This window comes from Oncorhynchus tshawytscha, unplaced genomic scaffold (genome assembly GCF_018296145.1).
Source record: "Oncorhynchus tshawytscha isolate Ot180627B unplaced genomic scaffold, Otsh_v2.0 Un_contig_388_pilon_pilon, whole genome shotgun sequence".
In the NCBI taxonomy this organism is placed as follows: domain Eukaryota; kingdom Metazoa; phylum Chordata; class Actinopteri; order Salmoniformes; family Salmonidae; genus Oncorhynchus; species Oncorhynchus tshawytscha.
In genome coordinates, this window is record NW_024609827.1 from 627,443 (window position 1) to 650,071 (window position 22,629).

At 43.3% G+C, this 22,629-nt stretch overlaps 1 protein-coding gene across 1 annotated transcript; it reads right to left on the reverse strand.

Moving 5' to 3' along the window:
• Nucleotides 1-4,088: 4,088 nt before the first annotated feature.
• LOC112235643 (actin, alpha cardiac muscle) lies at nt 4,089-12,770 on the reverse strand. Its single transcript, XM_024404121.2, has 8 exons — nt 12,661-12,770; nt 9,665-9,818; nt 9,295-9,423; nt 8,791-8,986; nt 6,889-7,050; nt 5,988-6,179; nt 4,989-5,170; nt 4,089-4,362 (listed from the first exon to the last, which is right to left on the reverse strand). The coding sequence occupies exons 2-8, from the start codon at nt 9,791-9,793 to the stop codon at nt 4,219-4,221; spliced, it is 1,134 nt and encodes a 377-aa protein (XP_024259889.1). The 5' UTR covers nt 9,794-9,818; nt 12,661-12,770; the 3' UTR covers nt 4,089-4,218.
• Nucleotides 12,771-22,629: the final 9,859 nt, after the last annotated feature.

Sequence of the window (22,629 nt, forward strand, 5' to 3'; positions counted from 1 at the left end):
TTATACGCATCTCAATCTGGGAAATGCATTTAAATATATTTCACAGCACAGAACATCAGTTCCAAAATAGAATGGTAACTTAGCTCCCAGTATGTAAGTATACTACAGCCTCTTCAAAGAGGTCAGGACCTTAATGGCACAGGCACTGCCATTGGCACACATTACCTGCGGGAGACCTTTGAGAGGAAATGGAAAAAGTGTGAGGAAGGCACAGTTCTTGTCAGGCAGTAGGCAGGACAGCAGCTGGGCGGCCCGAGGTCCTCTACTCCACAGTGAGCAGTAACTGGGCCTTTAGCAGGGCAGAGTGGATGTCTAGGAGGGGGTGTGAGGGGGGGGTTATGGAAGCTCCAGACAGAACAGCTTCAGTAGGCTGGCCACATCACAAGGGAGAGCTGTGGATAGGCAGGCTTCCCAGTGGTCCAGCTTAGCCTGTGAAATAGATGTAGCAGACAACACAGGCTTGAGTTGGTCCGTGGATCAACCACCATGACTCAGTTCCATTACACAAGAGTCATTGAATGAATGAGTCTTCTGTATGGGAGCGTTTTGTTAAGAGAATTTCTCTACACCCGCAATAACATCTGCTAAATGTGTATGTGACCAATAAAATGTCATTTGAAATTTGACTTGGAGCCCTGACGCTCGGTTTAAACATCACCAATTATTGCTTTCCGTACGGTTGTGGAATCATAAGGACCTTCTCTTTCATTTAAGTGTGAAATAAATACCACTTCGTAGGGTTACTGTTTCCACACGGCCATATCGCCATGTTACACAGCACGTTTAAGGGAAGAGGGACCGCCTGTGTTAATTTGCTATCTAGCATGCTCCCCACACCTGGGTATAATGGAAGAAGGCTGCCCGGAAACATGGTGTCACTGAAAAATATTGTTTCCTGCAACTGGGATAGCCAGTGAAAAAAAAAAAAAACATGTCAAATAGACATTATTATACACTTTTATTTTTTAATGTGATATGAAAGTAAAGGGCTTTATTTCTAGAATTGTATCGCAATTGAGAAACGAGTCCCATTTAGATGGAATATTTGGCTGTTTAAGGCTGCCAGAGCCAGTCTACCTCTGAAAATAACATGAGGTCCTTGGACCTTAAGGAGTAACGGACTCTGTAAGAGCACATCTTGGGCTACCATGACCCATGCATTTAACACCAGAGAACCTATGGTTAACTCACACCACTTGCGATCCTCAGACGAACAACAGAGCCTGATTTTTCTGAACAGGCCATCAGTACCAGCATGTTGCAGTTGTTCACAAGAATCCACATTGAAAGGGATATGTATCATTTGTCACTTACTTAAAAAAAAAAAAACATATATTGGAGGTCTATTGAAATAGTTACTTAAATTGTAACCTGTGTGTTCTTACCAGGGTAGCAGCCCATACTCAGCTATGTAACGTAAACTCACCCCATTCCGTACAAATGTGCGTAACCACGACATTCAAACGAGGCTACAAAGAAAACTAATGGAACTGTAGCGACTGTGTTGACTTCAAAATCGTAGTGTGAACTAGGTTTCTATTCAAGCGTTGATCGACTTGGTAATGGCTCTATAGTATTGGAGAAAAGTTGAAAAAACGGACCCTCCGTTACATCTAGACGTGTCATGTCATAACGGAAAGCACACATAAAGCTACTATTTCTGTCTTATAATCTCTCTCCACCAGGTGTAGCACTTCTCTCATCCTTTTAAAACAAGAAATGGACAGTGACGGGGGTAAGGGGGGATACCTAGTCATTTTTTGCGTCATCACTGCATGCGATCATCATTCTCAAAGCCGCTGTTTACATCTAACATCACTTTAGCACCGCCCTAAAAACCCGATTCAAATTCGACACAAACCTTCAAGTAGGTATGTAATGACACCTTATATACACTCTTTATAGTGTTTTATTTACATTTTAGAGGCGATAAGGTGATAAGTTGGACAGATCGAGTGAAAAAAAGCAATTTTCCCACACAAAATCTCTCCTTATCACTATCGCGCATTAGTTTCGCTTCCCCACCCGCCTTTTTTAAAAAGAACCGACGGGGCTCATTGCCTGCTTGAATTATGCAGAAACGGGCAGCGTTTAGTTCACGTAATAGATTCTGTTGGAAAGGGGAGAAATTGTGCTTTACAATGGTATTGACATTACAGTTGATCTGGAAGTATTACGCTTTTGGGGCGCTAAAATAAGGGCAATTGTACGGACCAAGGCGATGTATGAGTTTACGTTAGCACTGTGGCAAACTCTCCAGCCGCACTCTAAACTCCCGTGTTTCACCAGTAACTCCTCTCGCTTTCTTCTGACAGTTTTTCAGCTTTTATCCCATGAACCACACGAAGACGTTGCAAAACATAGGCATAGTGAAGTGGTTTGGCTCTATCTGAAATCTTAACATTTCTGTAACTTTTTTTGCAGGTGGAAACGAAGCAATCTTCCTAAATGTCATTGACCAGTAACTGCCAGGCATACTATTTTAACACGATTGCTGCCGATTCTGAAAAGTCGCTAGTTGTTCTTGCTATTTAATTATTGCCATCAGAATCACCTGTGGCACTTTGAAAACACACCATTCAATTAAGCGCCTCTGGCAGATGTAATACATTCATCCGACTGAGGGTGGCGTTGTAGTATCATATTCAAAAATGTAGTTCCGTCAAATACAAGTCAACCTGGGAGTCAACCTATTTTCCCAGAAACATTTTAAGGCGAAGTTAATCTTAGAACCAATTTATCCTTAAGATGTTTTTTTGGGAAACCGGCCCCCGACTATTATTTCAGATGAGGTAAACTGGCTAAATGAAGGGTACTGCTTGTCAGAGGATTGATGAAAGGGCAAGGATGTTCTGGGATGCAGAAGGTTGTGGCCTAACTTTCAGGAATGGGTCATGGTGGGTTTCTTTTCTAGGGTTGGAATCGTTGAAATCCATGGGCACACTGTTACTGTCATCTTGTTTCGGTAGCAATGCTTATGATTCCTCGTGTGGTTGATTATTTACAACAGTTCATATTACTTAGGCTGTGTTTACAAAGGCAGCCCAATTGTTGGCAAAAGTGCTGATCTGATTGGTCAAAAGACCAATGGGGGGGGGGGCGTAGTCTGAGTAGGGGGGCCTGTGTAAACGCAGCCTCACATGCTGACCAGACCGGACACGTCGCATGCGTGAGCGTCGCAAGATAAATGTAGAAATCCATGTTATTCAATTATTACACCCACACTGCTCGCGAGCGCCAACGAGTGTCCTCGATGCCAAGGGCTAAAATAGAACTCATTCCTATTTATGATGCAGAACGCGCTGAAAGTCATCTCCTCATTGGTTTATAGAAGCAGGGACCCACGTGCCATCTCCTCATTGGTTATACCCACGTGGGTGATTGAAAGACGAACTTTGTTGCCGATTGTCATGGTAATACAATGAAAGTTTAGATGCTATCACCATAAGTTCAAAGATGAAAAAGCCTGGGAGGAGAGATGACTAGAAATGATTCAGTTGGCCGTTTTATGTGTGGATTAATTGTAGAGAGTAGAGGACCTTGTGCATTTCAGGTAAAATAACTCAATGTTTATATCCCAAGACAAATTAGCTAGCAACAGCAAGCTAGCTAAATAGGACAAGTTAACGTTAGCTAACCGGAAATTTACAAGTTCAAACCCCCCGAGCTGACAAGGTACAAATCTGTCGTTCTGCCCCTGAACAGGCAGTTAACCCACTGTTCCTAGGCCGTGATTGAAAATAAGAATTTGTTCTTAACTGACTTGCCTAGTTAAATAAAGGTTTAAAAAAAAAAAAATTATAATTATAAGTGCAAGCTAACTAGCTAAATTGCCATACATAATGTTTAATGCTTTTCGACCTGTCCCCAAATTAATGTCATTGGTTCAGAGTTTGTTTTGATATTTTAACCTGCGTGTCGTGATCGCTTTTGGGGTGTGGGGGGGGGCAAAATAAATAAATACATTTATGCGCGATGGTTTGGGTTCCGTGTCAGGGCCCAGATAGTCAAATTATAATGAAGATTAGACACTATTTTACATATTCTGACTGTGTTCCCTCAAACCGAACAGACATCCAACAACAAAGTAACTTAATGCTTATTGTTACAAGCAACTATTTTATTACAACAGAACATGTATATACAGTAAACGGTACAAAGGCAGACAACAGAAGGAGGGTGAATGTGTATGGAGGAGGTGTGGGTAGATGGGATGTTTTAGAAGCACTTCCTGTGGACGATGGAAGGACCGGCCTCGTCGTACTCCTGCTTACTGATCCACATCTGCTGGAAGGTGGAGAGAGAGGCCAGGATGGAGCCGCCGATCCACACAGAGTACTTACGCTCGGGGGGAGCGATGATCTAGAGGAGGTGGAGAGGAGAGGAGAGATGTGGAGGGTTGGTTAAGATCTCAGAGGCTAAGGTCCTTTGCTGCTCAGTGCACAAGTGTTGCTGATTTAAATCAAAGCTGTGGATATACAGAGTTAGCCATTCTAGTCAAAATGCAATTTAGCATGTTATTGTAGTGAAGTGTATGGAGAGGGTTGGTTAAGAACTCTTATGTACTCTAGCACAGTGGACAGACAGTGTTGCTGATTGGAACCAGCGTTGTGTGTGTACAGTATTAGGCAAACGTGGTTTGTTATTTAAAGTAAAGGATAGTTGGCTGAACATGGAGGATAGTGGGGCAACTCCTGTAAACCTACAGCATATCCACAGCTCTGACACTGTTGGAAATAGTCAATGTTCCAATGTCCATACTACCATACCACATAGAATACACGCCCAAGACATGGTTTCATTCAGTAGTACACTAGTGTAAACATCAGGGTTGGGGTCAATTCCATTTAAATTCAGAAAGTACACCAAATTCCAATATCAAATCCACATTTTCCTAAGTGAAAAGCATAGGAGAGAATTTAAATGGAATTGACTCCAACCCTGGTGGACATTAGTTCCTCCTGTGTGGAACAGAAATGTTGCCCCACCTTGATCTTCATTGTGCTGGGGGCCAGAGCGGTGATTTCCTTCTGCATACGGTCAGCAATACCAGGGTACATGGTGGTGCCTCCTGACAGGACGTTGTTGGCATACAGGTCCTTACGGATGTCAATGTCACACTTCATGATGCTGTTGTAGGCGGTCTCATGGATACCAGCGGACTCCATACCTTAGCAGGTGAGATGAGAAGAGACACTTGGTGAGCAACGACACCTCCACAGACAGGATGTAGGTGACCTACATGAGTTAGACATGTAAGGAATAGATAAATTACGCTTACATTAAATTCCTGTGTGTGGAATCTAACAGTAACAGAATGGCAATGTCCATTGGACACTAGAGGACAGTGTTGTGACATGTATGGCAGGGAGGGCCTAGTGTCTGCAAGTTTTTGGTCTTTCCTGTTCCTTACTAATTAGACATTAATTCATCAATCAAATACAAAGGGAGGATTGAAACCCTGCAGACACTTCCCTCCGTGGAATGAGTTTGACACATGATGTATGGCAACAGAGTCAAATGTGAAGTAAGTGTGTGGAGAGATACATGTTAAGGTGAACATGGTCTACTGTAGAGGAACCAGAGAGAGAGAGAATTTGAAAACAAATCCAAATTTGGAAAAACTCCCACAGTGTGCAATCACAGCAGCAAGATTTGTGACCTGTTGCCACAAGAAAAGGGCAACCAGTGACGAACAAACAGCATTGTAAATACAACCTATATTTATGTTTATTTATTTTCCCTTTTGTACTTGAACTATTTACACATCATTACAACACTGTATATATACACATAATATGACATTTGAAATGTCTTTTATTTTGGAACTTTTGTATGTGTAATTTACTGTTTACTGTTAATTTCTTATTGTTTATTTCACTTTTGTTTGATCTATTACACTTACTTTGGCAATGTAAACATGTTTCCCATGCCAATAAAGCCCCTTAAAGTACATTGAAATTGAATTGAGAGAGAGAGATACGTACCAATGAAGGAAGGCTGGAAGAGGGTCTCTGGGCAACGGAAACGCTCGTTGCCGATGGTGATGACCTGACCGTCAGGCAGCTCATAGCTCTTCTCCAGAGAGGAGGAGGAGGCAGCGGTGGCCATCTCATTCTCAAAGTCCAGGGCCACGTAGCACAGCTTCTCCTTGATGTCACGCACGATCTCACGCTCGGCTGTAGTGGGGAGATTCAGAGTGTTGTTGAATCAAGCCCGACTTTAGACGCTACATAGAGCCTCAAAGACTTCTGAAGGTAATTGATTGCACCAGATCTTATTTAGGGGCTTCATAGCAAAGGGGGTGAATACATATGCACCACTTTTCCATATTTAATTTTTTTAAACAAATTTTTAATTTGGACTATTTTGTGTATGTCCATTACATGAAATCAATTTAAATTACAGGTTGTAATGCAACAAAATAGGAAAAACGGCAAGCGGGATGAATACTTTTGCAAGGCACTGTATACCACGGCTAAGGGCTGTTCTTACTCGCGACGCAACGCGGAGTGCCTGGATACAGCCCTTAGTTGTGGTGCATTGGCCATATATCACAAACCCCTGAGGTGCCGTATTGTTATTATAAACTAGTTACCAACATAATTAAGAGCTGTTAAAATAAATGTTTTGTCATACCCATGGTATACGGTCTGAAATACCATGGCTGTCAGCCAATCAGCATTCAGTGCACGAACCACCCAGTTTATAATAAATAACACATCATAGATAGGCTTATCTTGATGTTGGTTGAATCCTAGTATACTAAATAACATATCATAGATAGTATAAGCCTATCTTACCAAGATCATGTTCTCTCAACTTGTCTCTGTATAATGTGAAACTAATCCTGTCTATAGAAATCTTGGTTCTTGGTGGCCATCTTACCGGTGGTCACAAAGGAGTAGCCACGCTCAGTCAGGATCTTCATCAGGTAGTCAGTGAGGTCTCGACCGGCCAGATCCAGACGCATGATGGCATGGGGCAGAGCATAACCCTCATAGATGGGGACATTGTGAGTCACACCATCACCAGAGTCCAGCACAATACCTGAGGAGAGGATGGATCATCAGCTGAGGAGGGAGGTGGACCCAGACATGCTTCTTTTCACGTATAGCTTGTGGTTGGATGTCTTGTGAGACTGCAGTGGATCACTACCCTTAAAGTGTCTATATCAGGCCTGGGCAACTCCAGTCTATTGGGGGTCTGATTGGTTTCACAGTTTTGCCCCAATCCCAGCTAACACACCTGACACCAATAATTAACTAATCATGATCTTCAGTTTAGAATGTAATTAGTTTAAATCAGCTGTGCTTTTTAGGGAGGGAGGGGGGAGTGGGACACCAATTAGACACCTGAGGACTGGAGTTGCCCAGACCTGGACTAAAGGATATTATGTGAGTAATGTCAACAGCACTTATTAATGTCAAACCATGTCGTCATAGGAGTAGAAAATATTGTGTCTGTAGCATTATACCAATTGTTTATGTATGTGGTATGGTATCTATTGTGTATATGGTATTGTGGTATGGTATCTATTGTGTATATGGTATTGTGGTATGGTATCTATTGTGTATATGGTATTGTATCTATTGTGTATATGGTATTGTGGTATGGTATTTATTGTGGTATGTTATCTATTGTGTATATGGTATTGTGGTATGGTATTTATTGTGGTATGTTATCTATTGTGTATATGGTATTGTGGTATGGTATCTATTGTGGTATGGTATCTATTGTGTATATGGTAATGTGGTATCTATTGTGTATATGGTATTGTGGTATGGTATCTATTGTGTATATGGTATTGTGGTATGGTATCTATTGTGTATATGGTATTGTGGTATGGTATCTATTGTGTATATGGTATTGTGGTATGGTATCTATTGTGTATATGGTATTGTGGTATGGTATCTATTGTGTATATGGTATTGTGGTATGGTATCTATTGTGTATATCTATTGTGTATATGGTATTGTGGTATGGTATCTATTGTGTATATGGTATTGTGTACGGTATCTATTGTGTATATGGTATTGTGGTATGGTATCTATTGTGTATATGGTATTGTGGTATTGTGGTATATCTATTGTGTATATGGTATTGTGGTATGGTATCTATTGTGTATATGGTATTGTGGTATGGTATCTATTGTGTATATGGTATTGTGGTATGGTATCTATTGTGTATATGGTATTGTGGTATGGTATCTACTGTGTATATGGTATTGTGGTATGGTATTTATTGTGTATATGGTATTGTGGTATGGTATCTATTGTGTATATGGTATTGTGGTATGGTATCTATTGTGTATATGGTATTGTGGTATGGTATCTATTGTGTATATGGTATTGTGGTATGGTATCTACTGTGTATATGGTAATGTGGTATCTACTGTGTATATGGTAATGTGGTATCTACTGTGTATATGGTAATGTGGTATCTACTGTGTATATGGTAATGTGGTATCTACTGTGTATATGGTAATGTGGTATCTACTGTGTATATGGTAATGTGGTATCTACTGTGTATATGGTAATGTGGTATCTATTGTGTATATGGTATTGTGGTGTGGTATCTATTGTGTATATGGTATTGTGGTATGGTATCTATTGTGTATATGGTATTGTGGTATGGTATCTATTGTGTATATGGTATTGTGGTATGGTATCTATTGTGTATATGGTATTGTGGTATGGTATCTATTGTGTATATGGTATTGTGGTATGGTATCTATTGTGTATATGGTATTGTGGTATGCAATGTGATAGCCGAAGTCCTGTTTCTCACCGGTGGTACGACCGGAGGCGTAGAGGGACAACACGGCCTGGATGGCCACATACATGGCGGGGACGTTGAAGGTCTCAAACATGATCTGGGTCATCTTCTCCCTGTTGGCCTTGGGGTTGAGGGGGGCCTCAGTCAGCAGGGTGGGGTGCTCCTCAGGGGCCACGCGCAGCTCGTTGTAGAAGGTGTGGTGCCAGATCTGATGGAAGAAGGAGGACAGAGATGGTCAGAGAAGTTCTACGAGAACAGAACGCAGTGTGAGATAGAGAAAGATTTAGCTGTGCCGTTGAAGTCACGTTGTTTTGCATAATGTAACCATGACATATTAATGAAGGATGTGTTACGTTTCATAAGGCTATATGCATCATATTGGATAGTTTCCCAAGTGTCATTAGCATCTTGTCTCTAAGTATATGTGTATCTTGAGACATTAAGTTCTGCTTTTATCATCTTACAAAATCATTCAGACAAGTGTCTAATATCTCTAGTAGTGTCTCTGGGTCCCACCTTCTCCATGTCGTCCCAGTTGGTGATGATGCCGTGCTCGATGGGGTACTTCAGAGTCAGGATACCTCTCTTGCTCTGAGCCTCGTCTCCCACATAGCTGTCTTTCTGTCCCATACCCACCATCACGCCCTGTATAGAGATCAAACACGGGTCAGGAGAGTTCGCCATACGCACGACACAGGAATTTAATTTTACGCAAACTTTTACACATGGCTGACGTGAGTCTCATTGCCAACTCAACGCTACAAACGTAAACTAAACTACATTATCTGTATATAGCCTATTATCTTTAACGTCATGACATAAGTAAACAAACAAGTCAGTTAGTAACGGCCAACGGCTATCCGTTTTTTCCTCTTAAGTGGCATACCTGGTGACGGGGACGTCCAACGATGGATGGGAACACAGCGCGGGGAGCATCATCACCGGCGAACCCAGCCTTGACCAGGCCAGAGCCGTTGTCACACACGAGGGCGGTAGTCTCCTCGTCGTCACACATGATTGGTCTTGTTTCAGATGGCCTTCTGTTAGAAGGAGAGACACGGTGGTAAGAGCTCTGTCTGAGCACATTAACACACATTTTTTATATATACACAAAACACCATGTACATTAGCTTATCACTGGACTTGAGGCTGCCAATGCATTAAGTTACATTTACAACTATTGGGTAGTGATCCACTTTAAGGGTAGTGATCCACTTTAAGGGTAGTGATCCACTTTAAGGGTAGTGATCCACTGCAGTCTCACAAGACATCGAACCACAAGCTATACGTGAAAAGAAGCAGGTCTGTGTCTACCTCCCTCCTCAGCTGATGATCCATCCTCTCCTCAGGTATTGTGCTGAAGGCCAGTTTTATTGCTTCTTTGATCAGAACGACAGTTTTCAGCTGTGCTAACATAATTGCAAAAGGGTTTTCTAATGATCAATTCGCCTTTTAAAATGATAAACTTGTATTAGGTAACACAATGTGCCATTGGAAGACAGGAGTGATGGTTGCTGATAATGGGCCTCTGTACACCTATGCAGATATTCCTTTTACTGAGGAGTGGCTTTTGTCTGGCGACTCAACAATAAAGGTCTGATTGGTGGAGTGCTACAGAGATGGTTGTCCTTCTGGAAGGTTCTCCCATCTCCACAGAGGAACTCTAGAGCTCTGTCAGAGTGACCATCGGGTTCATTTTCAAAAATGTGTTTTCGCTTTTTCATTCTGGTGTATTGTGTGTGTAGATTGCTGAGAAAAAAATATATCGAATCAGTTTTAAAATAAGACTGTAACGTAAAACAAAATGTGGAGAAAGTCAAGGGGTCTGAACACTTTCCGAAGGCACCGTACACTACATTTAGGAATCAGTTACGTTATTAAAGACATCCTCCAAGGAGGTGACTGGTGAATTAATATGTTATCATTATTGTCTAATATAATGCCTAATGCCATGATATTTTTTTATATTTTATATATTTTTATGTTGTCAGTGTTTTAATAGTGCAAATAAATTCAAATGTTCCTAGAAATAACTGTTCAAAAGTGTTATTGAAATAACCTAGTACTCTTACTGACCACTGATAACCTAATCTTCTCCCTCTTTGTCAGAGCTGCCCTGTAAAGCCAAACAGGGACATAGTAGAGCCCCCCCCACTACTGTCTCTATTCTTAACCATGGCCCTTGTCATTCCAAACAACAGCCACACGGAACACTACCTCCTCCCCCATCTCCTCATCCTCCTCAATCCTCCCCTATCTCTAACAGAGCTATGTCACAGCTGAAGTAACTTGTCTGTTGACAATTAACAGTAGTGGCCAAGTAACTGTCGGCACAATAGTACCTCCTGTATGCTTTGTAGGGGAGCTGGAGAGCATGTGTTACTGTCCCTCTAATCCTCCACCCACCTCCTCTTAATCTATCTCTCCATACTCCTGTTACTGTCCAGCTATCCCTCCCTGCTTCCCTCTATCTATCCCTCCCTACCCCTTTTACTGTCCCTCTCCATCCCTCTCTTCAGCCAGGCTTGGCCTGGCAGCTCTCTTCAGAGCATGTATTTCTGTCCCTCCAGTCCACCTTTCCATTATATCTCCCTCCATTCCTCAAGCCATTATCCTCTTTCTGTATCTTTCCATCGCTTTATCCCTCCATGTCAACCAGCCAGCCAACCGGTCAGCCAGCCAGCCAGCCAGCCAGCCACCCAAAAGGTCTGCCAAAACTGGCATGACACCTCCCTTCATTAGTAGACCTGTCCAGTGTTCAGAAGTCGGGAGGCCTGGCGCTCCACAGCGGGCGATCTGTTCCTCTGTCTGACCCCCTGGTCAATCCACCAGATCACTGATCACTGATCACCAGATCACTGTTCACACGTGTTGCCACCAGCACGGCCTGTCAATCAATGACAACAAGCCTGGCTGCTACAGACTGCTGAACTACATGTACTGTCTTCCTGTCTCCCCATTTAGCTCCTTTCAGCTCTCTTTTTTTCTCCACCCTTTATTCTTTCTCTCCACAACCTCAAAACATCGTTCTCTCACCAGCCAATTAGAAGTAGACAGACATCCATTGTAGGCATTAACTCTACATGTGGTGATGCACTGTCTCTTTCAACCGCAGCAGCAGCTCCCGGCAGTTAAACCAAACATCCTTCTTCCCTTTCCAAAGCCACAACAACACAGCGGCACCATGCTTCCCAAGAGTAGCTCACAAAAGTGTGAATCCTTCCGAACACCACCAAGTCATGTAGTCCTCCTCCTCTCCCCTCTCTCTGTCGTCTGTCTGAAGTAGTCGTAGTCCACTAGAGAAACAGTGTTATAGACTGTACTGAGTCCACTAGATAAACAGTGTTATAGACTGTACTGAGTCCACTAGATAAACAGTGTTATAGACAGTACTGAGTCCAGTAGAGAAACAGTGTTATAGACAGTACTGAGTCCAGTAGAGAAACAGTGTTATAGACAGTACTGAGTCCACTAGATAAACAGTGTTATAGACAGTAGTGAGTCCAGTAGATAAACAGTGTTATAGACAGTAGTGAGTCCAGTAGATAAACAGTGTTATAGACAGTAGTGAGTCCAGTAGATAAACAGTGTTATAGACTGTACTGAGTCCAGTAGAGAAACAGTGTTATAGACAGTACTGAGTCCACTAGATAAACAGTGTTATAGACAGTAGTGAGTCCAGTAGATAAACAGTGTTATAGACTGTACTGAGGCCAAGAGAGAAACAGTGTTATAGACAGTACTGAGGCCAAGAGAGAAACAGTGTTATAGACAGTACTGAGGCCAAGAGAGAAACAGTGTTATAGACAGTACTGAGGCCAAGAGAGAAACAGTGCTACAGGGCAGTAGTGGAACATGAACAAAGCAAAAGAAGACACTCACCAAGTTGTACGCCAAGACTGGAGTTTCCACTGGGACAAAGGATGAGGGTGAAAGGTGTCCCTTAAATATCCCCCCTTTGTCCCGGGGCCGGGGGCCTGGGGCCGGTGGTCTGGGGCCTGTGGGCGGGGGCCTGGAGCCTGTGGGCGGGGGCCTGTGGCCTGTGGGCGGGACCAGGAGTTCACAGAAGCCCAAATAAGAGCTGCTAGATAACGGTTCACTAGAAAGTATATCCTGTGTCACTCAGGGCCTTCTTTGTGATGGGACGCCATCTAAAACGGAGTGTTGTTACCTAGGAGACGGAGGGATCTAGTCCCGCCCCTGACTGGCTGGCTGGTACAAAAATAAGAATTGGTTGGCAGAGTGAACTGAAAGGGATTATTTCTAGATTTTTTTCCATTACAGTGTTACAGTTGATTATAGTTGTGTCATGATGAAGTAGGTGTTAACAGACTGACTTTTGAAGACCTGTGATTAGCTCAGATTAGCTTAAAACTGTCGAGGAATTTCTGGCCCTTCCTATTGGAGGAGCGAAAATAATTTACTGCTGTATCAGATTTGACCCTGTTTGTTATTGTGTTATAAAGGAGAGAAAATGAAGTGAAAAGAATGGAGGACACACAATTAATATCCATGTTTTACATAATTTGCATATTCATTTGCATATCGACAATGATTATAAATGACTAAAGCATACAGTGAGAGTCTTATTTTTATTTTGTATATGAATGTATGTCTCAAATAGCCTACAAGTGTTGTCACTGAATGTAACAGAAGCTTGTTTATCTGTCAGGTCTGTTATCATGTTGATGAATGGATGATTTGTTTACCCCGTCCCACACCTTTTGGCTGATAACAGACAACCAATGGATGATTTGTTTACCCCGTCCCACACCTTTTGGCTGATAACAGACAACCAATGGATGATTTGTTTACCCCGTCCCACACCTTTTGGCTGATAACAGACAACCAATGGATGATTTGTTTACCCCGTCCCACACCTTTTGGCTAATAACAGACAACCAATGGATGATTTGTTTACCCCGTCCCACACCTTTTGGCTAATAACAGACAACCAATGGATGATTTGTTTACCCCGTCCCACACCTTTTGGCTAATAACAGACAACCAATGGATGATTTGTTTACCCCGTCCCACACCTTTTGGCTAATAACAGACAACCAATGGATGATTTGTTTACCCCGTCCCACACCTTTTGGCTAATAACAGACAACCAATGGATGATTTGTTTACCCCGTCCTACACCTTTTGGCTAATAACAGACAACCAATGGATGATTTGTTTACCCCATCCCACACCTTTTGGCTAATAACAGACAACCAATGGATGATTTGTTTACCCTGTCCCACACCTTTTGGCTAATAACAGACAACCAATGGATGATTTGTTTACCCCGTCCCACACCTTTTGGCTAATAACAGACAACCAATGGATGATTTGTTTACCCTGTCCCACACCTTTTGGCTAATAACAGACAACCAATGGATGATTTGTTTAACCCATCCCACACCTTTTGGCTAATAACAGACAACCAATGGATGATTTGTTTACCCTGTCCCACACCTTTTGGCTAATAACAGACAACCAATGGATGATTTGTTTACCCTGTCCCACACCTTTTGGCTGATAACAGACAACCAATGGATGATTTGTTTACCCCGTCCCACACCTTTTGGCTAATAACAGACAACCAATGGATGATTTGTTTACCCCGTCCCACACCTTTTGGCTAATAACAGACAACCAATGGATGATTTGTTTACCCCGTCCCACACCTTTTGGCTAATAACAGACAACCAATGGATGATTTGTTTACCCCGTCCCACACCTTTTGGCTAATAACAGACAACCAATGGATGATTTGTTTACCCCGTCCCACACCTTTTGGCTAATAACAGACAACCAATGGATGATTTGTTTACCCTGTCCCACACCTTTTGGCTGATAACAGACAACCAATGGATGATTTGTTTACCCCATCCCACACCTTTTGGCTGATAACAGACAATCAAGCCATTATTTATTCACGTCAATCATGACTGACTCCTTACTGGCTGTCATCTCATCCCAACACGGAGTGAAATATTGAAGTCACAACTTAACACAGACACTGTATTTTATTTACATACCAAAACTGAAACTTGAAGCTTGAAATCTCAGCTCCATTCACTGAAACTGTCCTCCTATCCATGACAGAGATACAGTCGCGTTATAAAGACTAAGCTCAGATATGGGGTGTCTATCAGAGAGGGTAGATGGCGTGGGGGTGTCTATCAGAGAGGGTAGATGGCGTGGGGGTGTCTATCAGAGAGGGTAGATTGCGTGGGGGTATAACTTTAGACCTCCTTGGGGGTCTGCAGATAGGGCCTATAGTAGGGTAGGGCCTGTAGTGGGATCGTGTCTGTGGTGGGGTAGGGCCTGTGGTGGGATAGGGCCTGTGGTGGGATAGGGCCTGTGGTGGGGTAGTGTCTGTGGTGGGATAGTGCCTGTGTAGATTTGCCAGCTTAGAGCTGTTGTGGAATGTTTGAGAGTGAGGACCCAAAAATATGCCAGACAGCTGAGAGGGAGGGGGCAAAGGGGGTTAGAAGTTAAAGGGGGGAGGAAGTGAAAGAGAGAGCGAGACACCCAGGGAGAGAGAGGAGTGGGGGGGTTGGAAGCCAAGCGAGAGGAGAGAGGAGGGGGGATAACAATCAGTGTCCAGAGTCCAGACCCTCCTCTCTCTCCGTCCGCTTGGCTCAACGTGTCTTGGGGCCAGCCTGTGGCAGCAGCCGGGTGGTAGCCTCTTTCCGATTGGCTCCTCTCTCTCCTTTTAGGGGCATGCTGGGTAACAGGTGTCGGCGGCTGCACGTTGTGGTGGCTTCCGGAAGTAACGTACTCTGCCCCAGCTCCTTATTAGTCACCTCCCTCCATCCCCTCATACACTCTGGCTTTGTATCTTATCAGGAGACAGAGAGGGTTTTTTCAGAATAGAATCTTGGGCCGGTAAGGTCCAATAGGAATGCGAGGACCCCCCCCACCGACACCATTTTGGACTGCGGTATTCCATTTGTAGCTGCTGTACTGTGTGTGTTGGGATGTTGATGTACCCAAAGGGAGTATCTGTAGCCAACCTACTTTAATGTGTCTATTCTCAGAATTCACACAAGAAGATAACTGTTTAAAACCAAGGCTTCCTACAACTCTTCTTGTACCTATGTTGGAGAATAATAGCTAGGTTGAATACATATTGAGAAATCTCCTGGTGAATCTCTTCACACAACACTACTTCACAACTCTCATTGTTGGAGTCTCTCTTAAGTACAATAGCGTCACATTGTTTTAGAAATGTATCATGACAGTATACATACCTACACCTGTCTAGTCATCTGCATGGGAGAGATGTGAGATGGATAGAAGGGTGGCGAGGTGTTGTGTGTTACACTATGTCCCGTTTCAGACAGTGAATCAACACTATGAGGTATTGGCCTAACCGTGTTCAATCACGATTATGTGAGAGCATTTCTCTGGTTGCGTCCTAAATGGGACCATTCTCCCTATGTAGTGTACTACATTGGACCAGAGCCCTAGACCCTATTTCCCTAAGACCGTATGGCCCTGGTCCAAAGTAATGCACTCTAGTGAATAGAGTGGCATTGGGATGCAACCACAGTGTAGTCTCACTGGATACCTTGCTGAGGAGAGGCTAGGGGGCTATATTTACTAGATACTGTGCTGAGGAGAGGCTAGGGGGCTATATTTACTGGATACCTTGCTTAGGAGAGGCTAGGGGCTATATTTACTAGATACTGTGCTGAGGAGAGGCTAGGGGGCTATATTTACTGGATACCGTGCTGAGGAGAGGCTAGGGGGCTATATTTACTAGATACCATGCTGAGGAGAGGCTAGGGGGCTATATTTACTAGATTAGATACTGTGCTGAGGAGAGGCTAGGGGGCTATATTTACTAGATACCGTGCTGAGGAGAGGCTAGGGGGTTATATTTACTAGATACCGTGCTGAGGAGAGGATAGGGGGCTATATTTACTAGATTAGATACTGTGCTGAGGAGAGGCTAGGGGGCTATATTTACTAGATACCGTGCTGAGGAGAGGATAGGGGGCTATATTTACTAGATACTGTGCTGAGGAGAGGCTAGGGGGCTATATTTACTAGATTAGATACTGTGCTGAGGAGAGGCTAGGGGCTATATTTACTGGATACCTTGCTTAGGAGAGGCTAGGGGCTATATTTACTAGATACTGTGCTAAGGAGAGGCTAGGGGGCTATATTTACTGGATACTGTGCTGAGGAGAGGCTAGGGGGCTATATTTACTAGATACCGTGCTGAGGAGAGGATAGGGGGCTATATTTACTAGATTAGATACTGTGCTGAGGAGAGGCTAGGGGGCTATATTTACTAGATACCGTGCTGAGGAGAGGATAGGGGCTATATTTACTAGATACTGTGCTGAGGAGAGGATAGGGGACTATATTTACTAGATTAGATACTGTGCTGAGGAGAGGCTAGGGGGCTATATTTACTAGATACCAAGCTGAGGAGAGGCTAGGGGGCTATATTTACTGGATACCTTGCTTAGGAGAGGCTAGGGGGCTATATTTACTAGATACTGTGCTGAGGAGAGGATAGGGGGCTATATTTACTGGATCCCGTGCTGAGGAGAGGCTAGGGGGCTATATTTACTAGTTACCGTGCTGAGGAGAGGTTAGGGGGCTATATTTATTGGGGGTTATCACAGCAGTAAGTAGAGAGCCTGTGAATACAACCCTTCAGGATTCCCTGTAGTTGTACTGTAGTCTGGATCTTAATGAGGGATGAGGAACCATGTAGATGAAGAACAACATATCACTGTCTGTTGGGAGGGTAGAGGGATGATCTGAACAACAGATCACTGTCTGTAGGGAGGGTAGAGGGAGGATCTGAACAACAGATCACTGTCTGTAGGGAGGGTAGAGGGAGGATCTGAACAACAGATCACTGTCTGTAGGGAGGGTAGAGGGATGATCTGAACAACAGATCACTGTCGGTAGGGAGGGTAGAGGGAGGATCTGAACAACAGATCACTGTCTGTAGGGAGGGTAGAGGGATGATCTGAACAACAGATCACTGTCTGTAGGGAGGGTAGAGGGAGGATCTGAACAACAGATCACTGTCTGTAGGGAGGGTAGAGGGATGATCTGAACAACAGATCACTGTCGGTAGGGAGGGTAGAGGGATGATCTGAACAACAGATCACTGTCTGTAGGGAGGGTAGAGGGAGGATCTGAACAACAGATCACTGTCTGTAGGGAGGGTAGAGGGAGGATCTGAACAACAGATCACTGTCTGTAGGGAGGGTAGAGGGATAATCTGAACAACAGATCACTGTCTGTAGGGAGGGTAGAGGGATGATCTGAACAACAGATCACTGTCTGTAGGGAGGGTAGAGGAATGATCTGAACAACAGATCACTGTCGGTAGGGAGGGTAGAGGGAGGATCTGAACAACAGATCACTGTCTGTAGGGAGGGTAGAGGGAGGATCTGAACAACAGATCACTGTCAGTAGGGAGGGTAGAGGGAGGATCTGAACAACAGATCAAGGTCTGTAGGGAGGGAGGATCTGAACAACAGATCACTGTCGGTAGGGAGAGTAGAGGGAGGATCTGAACAACAGATCACTGTCTGTAGGGAGGGTAGAGGGAGGATCTGAACAACAGATCACTGTTGGTAGGGAGGGTAGAGGGATAATCTGAACAACAGATCACTGTCTGTAGGGAGGGTAGAGGGATGATCTGAACAACAGATCACTGTTGGTAGGGAGGGTAGAGGGATGATCTGAACAACAGCTAGGGTCAACGGTTTCCGTTTAAAGTCTAAGAACAACAACAAAAAACACAATTATAATTGACTTTTGAGAATAAAAATGGTATGAATCACCATAAGTTTGTTTCCTGTGAAATGTGTAGGGTATTCACCAAAGGATGGCAATAGTGAAAATATGTCTCTGATTCATTCAGCCTTTATGTTCCTCAAAAGTTCCAGCACTGACATCCATGTTGAATCCTTCCATGACAGACACAGAGGAGACATATCAGACATTCAACAACATGAATTAGACCTTATACGTAGCCAAACTACTTTATTTTTTACATTTATCATAAATACATAAAACATTGCATTCTGAGCTAGCAGATAACAGATAAACAACAAAGGAATGATACACAATGAATACCACTCCAATAGTGAATACCACTCCAATAGTGAATACCACTCCAATAGTGAATACCACTCCAATAGTGAATACCACTCCAATAGTGAATACCACTCCAATAATGAATACCACTCCAAGAATGAGGCTAAACAAATACCATATTCTGTTACCAACGGGGGTGAAAAAGGAAAAGGAAATCACTTTGACTCACCATTGAATTTTTAAAGTTATTTTTATTACTTGTTTCACGGTCAAGTGGCACCAATCCCAGTGAGAGTTGACCAGGATAATCAGAATAGGTCTGAAACAGGGCATCATTTTAAGGGACCTTCTTCCTTATAAGGTAACACAGGAGACCCAGGATATGTCTGTCCCTGACAGCTGCCTGGCCTGGCCTGCCCTGTGTGTGTGTGTTTTGGTTTTTAATTTCCTTGTGGGGACAAGAAGTCCTCACAAGGATAGTGAAACGAGGAACATTCGGACAAGTTGGGACATTTTGCCGCTCACCCCAAGGAAAAAGGCTATTTTAGGCTTAGGGGTTAAGTTTAGAGTTAGGGCTACAACTATGGTTCGGGTTAGGCATTAGGTTTAGGGGTTTGGGGTTAAAGTTAGGGTTAGGTTTAGGGGAAATAGGATTTTGAAAGGGAATCGATTGTTTGGTCCCCACAAGGATTGTGTGTGTATGTGTGTGTGTGCGTGTGGGGAGGAGGCCAACAGCTGTTCTGTTGGTCTCAAATGCTTTTTAGCATTAGCACGCGCATGCCCCACCCACCTGAGGATCTGTGTTTTTCAACAGTTTCCTGTGTTTGAGGGGTGCAAATTCCACTTGTCACTTAAATCCTGCTGGGTTGATTGCTTTAATTTGACTCCTGCGACTCTTTCATACTATTGCTTGTGCCTGTTAACGTTACGACCACGGAAATGTTTGTTAAACACACCCTGGTAATGGATGAAATGGGCTCAATGGAATACATTGTCTTTATGTTGCATCTATAATGTAGCGACCCGCACAGACAGCTGTGTGTTATGTGTTAGGCTATTAGTTGGTTGTGTTGTACTTACCAGTACCCAGTGTTCGCGGGGTCTGACATACCAATCAACCTGCTATCTGCCTGGAATGTTCTGACGCCGGGCTTCCTGGTGGTTGGCGGAGTGGCGTGGAGGGGGGTTGAGCAGGGGGATGGAGCATTGGAAGTTAAGACCAGGTTTAGCCTTTGTTCTCTCTCTTATGTCTGGCCTTCACAAGAGAAGGCCACAGTTGTTTTATAGGGTATCCTTCATCTGTTTGGCGTGGGCTACGTCCAAACAGTAGCCTGTGTTAAGTTGGGTTAATAAACCGTACATTCGTAAACTCAACCTTCTGTCTGGACAATTGTTCCTTTTATGATCTAGTCAGGTCAATACAATAAGAACGCTAAAGCTTCATCAGGGATTTAATGCAATGTCTCAACACTTACATCACAAGAAAGAGGCGAGAGAGAACTTTGTTTTGATGGGTGTTCATTTTTGGGGGAATTTAAAAAAAAGTTATCACTACAGTTAAAATTTTTACAAATTAGACACGTTGAAATGAAAGCTACTTCCTGAAAATGAACACTCAGATTATAGTGATACGGGGGGAGAACCCCCTGTCTACATATTCATCCCTCTCAATATCTACACCACAATTTCGCCCTTAGTCTAGAGGTGTAATCTAGAGCCTAGCGTGTTGATTATTATTATTTTTTTAAATCAGAGGCTATCCTGCTATCGACAGACTTGTTGAATGATGCAACAGTATGTGACAACAACTGTAATTAATGAGGCAGTCTAGACAGCACAGGCGAGTGCAGGAAGGAATAAACAGAGCGAGTGGTTGGTGGTGGCAGCTCTGTTCCACCCTGTTATGTTAATGTATTCATATATGCAAATGATCCCGGTGTGTTTATGCAATTGAGGCGCATATCATTATCTTTATTTTAACTCAAAATATTTAAAAAATACCTTATATCATTAGAACATTTATATTTGAGTGCATGCTAAGAAAAAAAAGGGGAATGTGGCAATAAATTGAATTCCTGAATTCCCACCAAAATCCCTGAACTCCGTACCAGTAAGATGTTTTATGTGCTATAATTCAGTCAATATCTGATGGATTATAAAAATTATAAAATTCAAAAAGTTTGGAGTATCAGGAGTCCCCCTTTTTCTCCCCAATTTTGTGGTATCCAATTGGTAGTTACAGTCTTGTCCCATCACTGCAACTTTCCTACGGACTCGGGAGAGGCGAAGGTTGGGAGCCATGCGTCCTCCGAAACAGGAACCTGCCAAGCCGCACTGCTTCTTGACACACTGCTCGCTTAACCCGGAAGTCAGCCACACCAATGTGTCTGGGGAAACACCAGTCAGCTTGCAGGTGCTAGGCCCACCACAAGGAGTCGCTAGAGCGTAATGGGACAAAAAAATCCCGGCCAGCCAAACCCTCCCCTAAACTGGACAACACTGGGCCCAATTGTGCACTGCCTCATTGGTCTCCCGGTCACGGCCGGCTGTGACTCATCATGGGATCGAACCCAGGTTTGTAGTGATCCCTCAAGTCCTGCAATGCAGTGCCTTAGACCGCTTCACCACTCCAGAGGCCCCTGCAAATTGATTTTATCAAACAATTGGTCCCCCCAAAAATGCGTCCCTCCATTGAATTTCAAAATCCTGATGCGGCCCTCGAGCCAAAAGGTTTGCACACCCCTGCTCTATAATCTCTCAAAGACAGGATTCAGATGCAGTTAGACCACTTGTTGAGTAGTGTGTAAAGGCAGGATTTAGATGCAGTTAGATCACTTGTTGAGTAGTGTGTAAAGGCAGGATTTAGATGCAGTTAGATCACTTGTTGAGTAGTGTGTAAAGACAGAATTTAGATGCAGTTACACCACTCGTTGAGTAGTGTGTAAAGAATGACTAGGTGAATGACAGGAGCATGAAATCATGCAATTTGAAAAGGGTGAAAATAACTTTGACTTACAGTATTCTATTTGAGTTATTTAAGTGTATTGCCTATTTGAATAAGAACTGAAGTCTCAATCGAAATATCTATACAGTTTGCCAGTGGCATCTACTGCCTAATTCTGTCACTCTACCTTGCTATTCTATGCATATGTGTTACAACTTCCTGCCAGGTGCCATGTCTGTAATTATGTTTTATAGCATGCTGTCATTGACAGTCATTCCATTGTGTCGTTGTGTTTTACAATGTGTTGTCATTGACAGTAATTCCATTGTGTAGTTGTGTTTTACAGTGTGCTGAAAGAGAGGCCTGTAGTAGGTAGTTGAGCCGTTTGAAGGCAGATAAGGCCGTGCCAGCAGTTTGTCAGATAATGTCAGCTCTATAAATATGTGAAGTGCTTTGGAAGTTTCCATGTCAACGCTAACTAACCCTGTTGTTGTCCTGTGCTGCTATAGGTGTGTGGGGGTTGGGGAGGTGTGTGTGTGTGTGTGTGTGTGTGTGTGTGTGTGTGTGTGTGTGTGTGTGTGTGTGAGTTTATGGGTTGCATTGCACATACAGTGTGTTCCAACGGTATTGGGACAGTGACACATTTTTCTACAAATTTGTTGGATGCGTCTGTTGTTTGTTTTGGTTGTGTTTCAGATTATTTTGTGCCAATAGAAATGAATGGTAAATAATGTATTGTGTCGTTTTGGAGTCATTTCCATTGTAAATAAGAATAGAATATGTTTATAAACACGGCCAGTTCTAGGAAGAGTCTTGGTGGTTCCAAACTTCTTCCA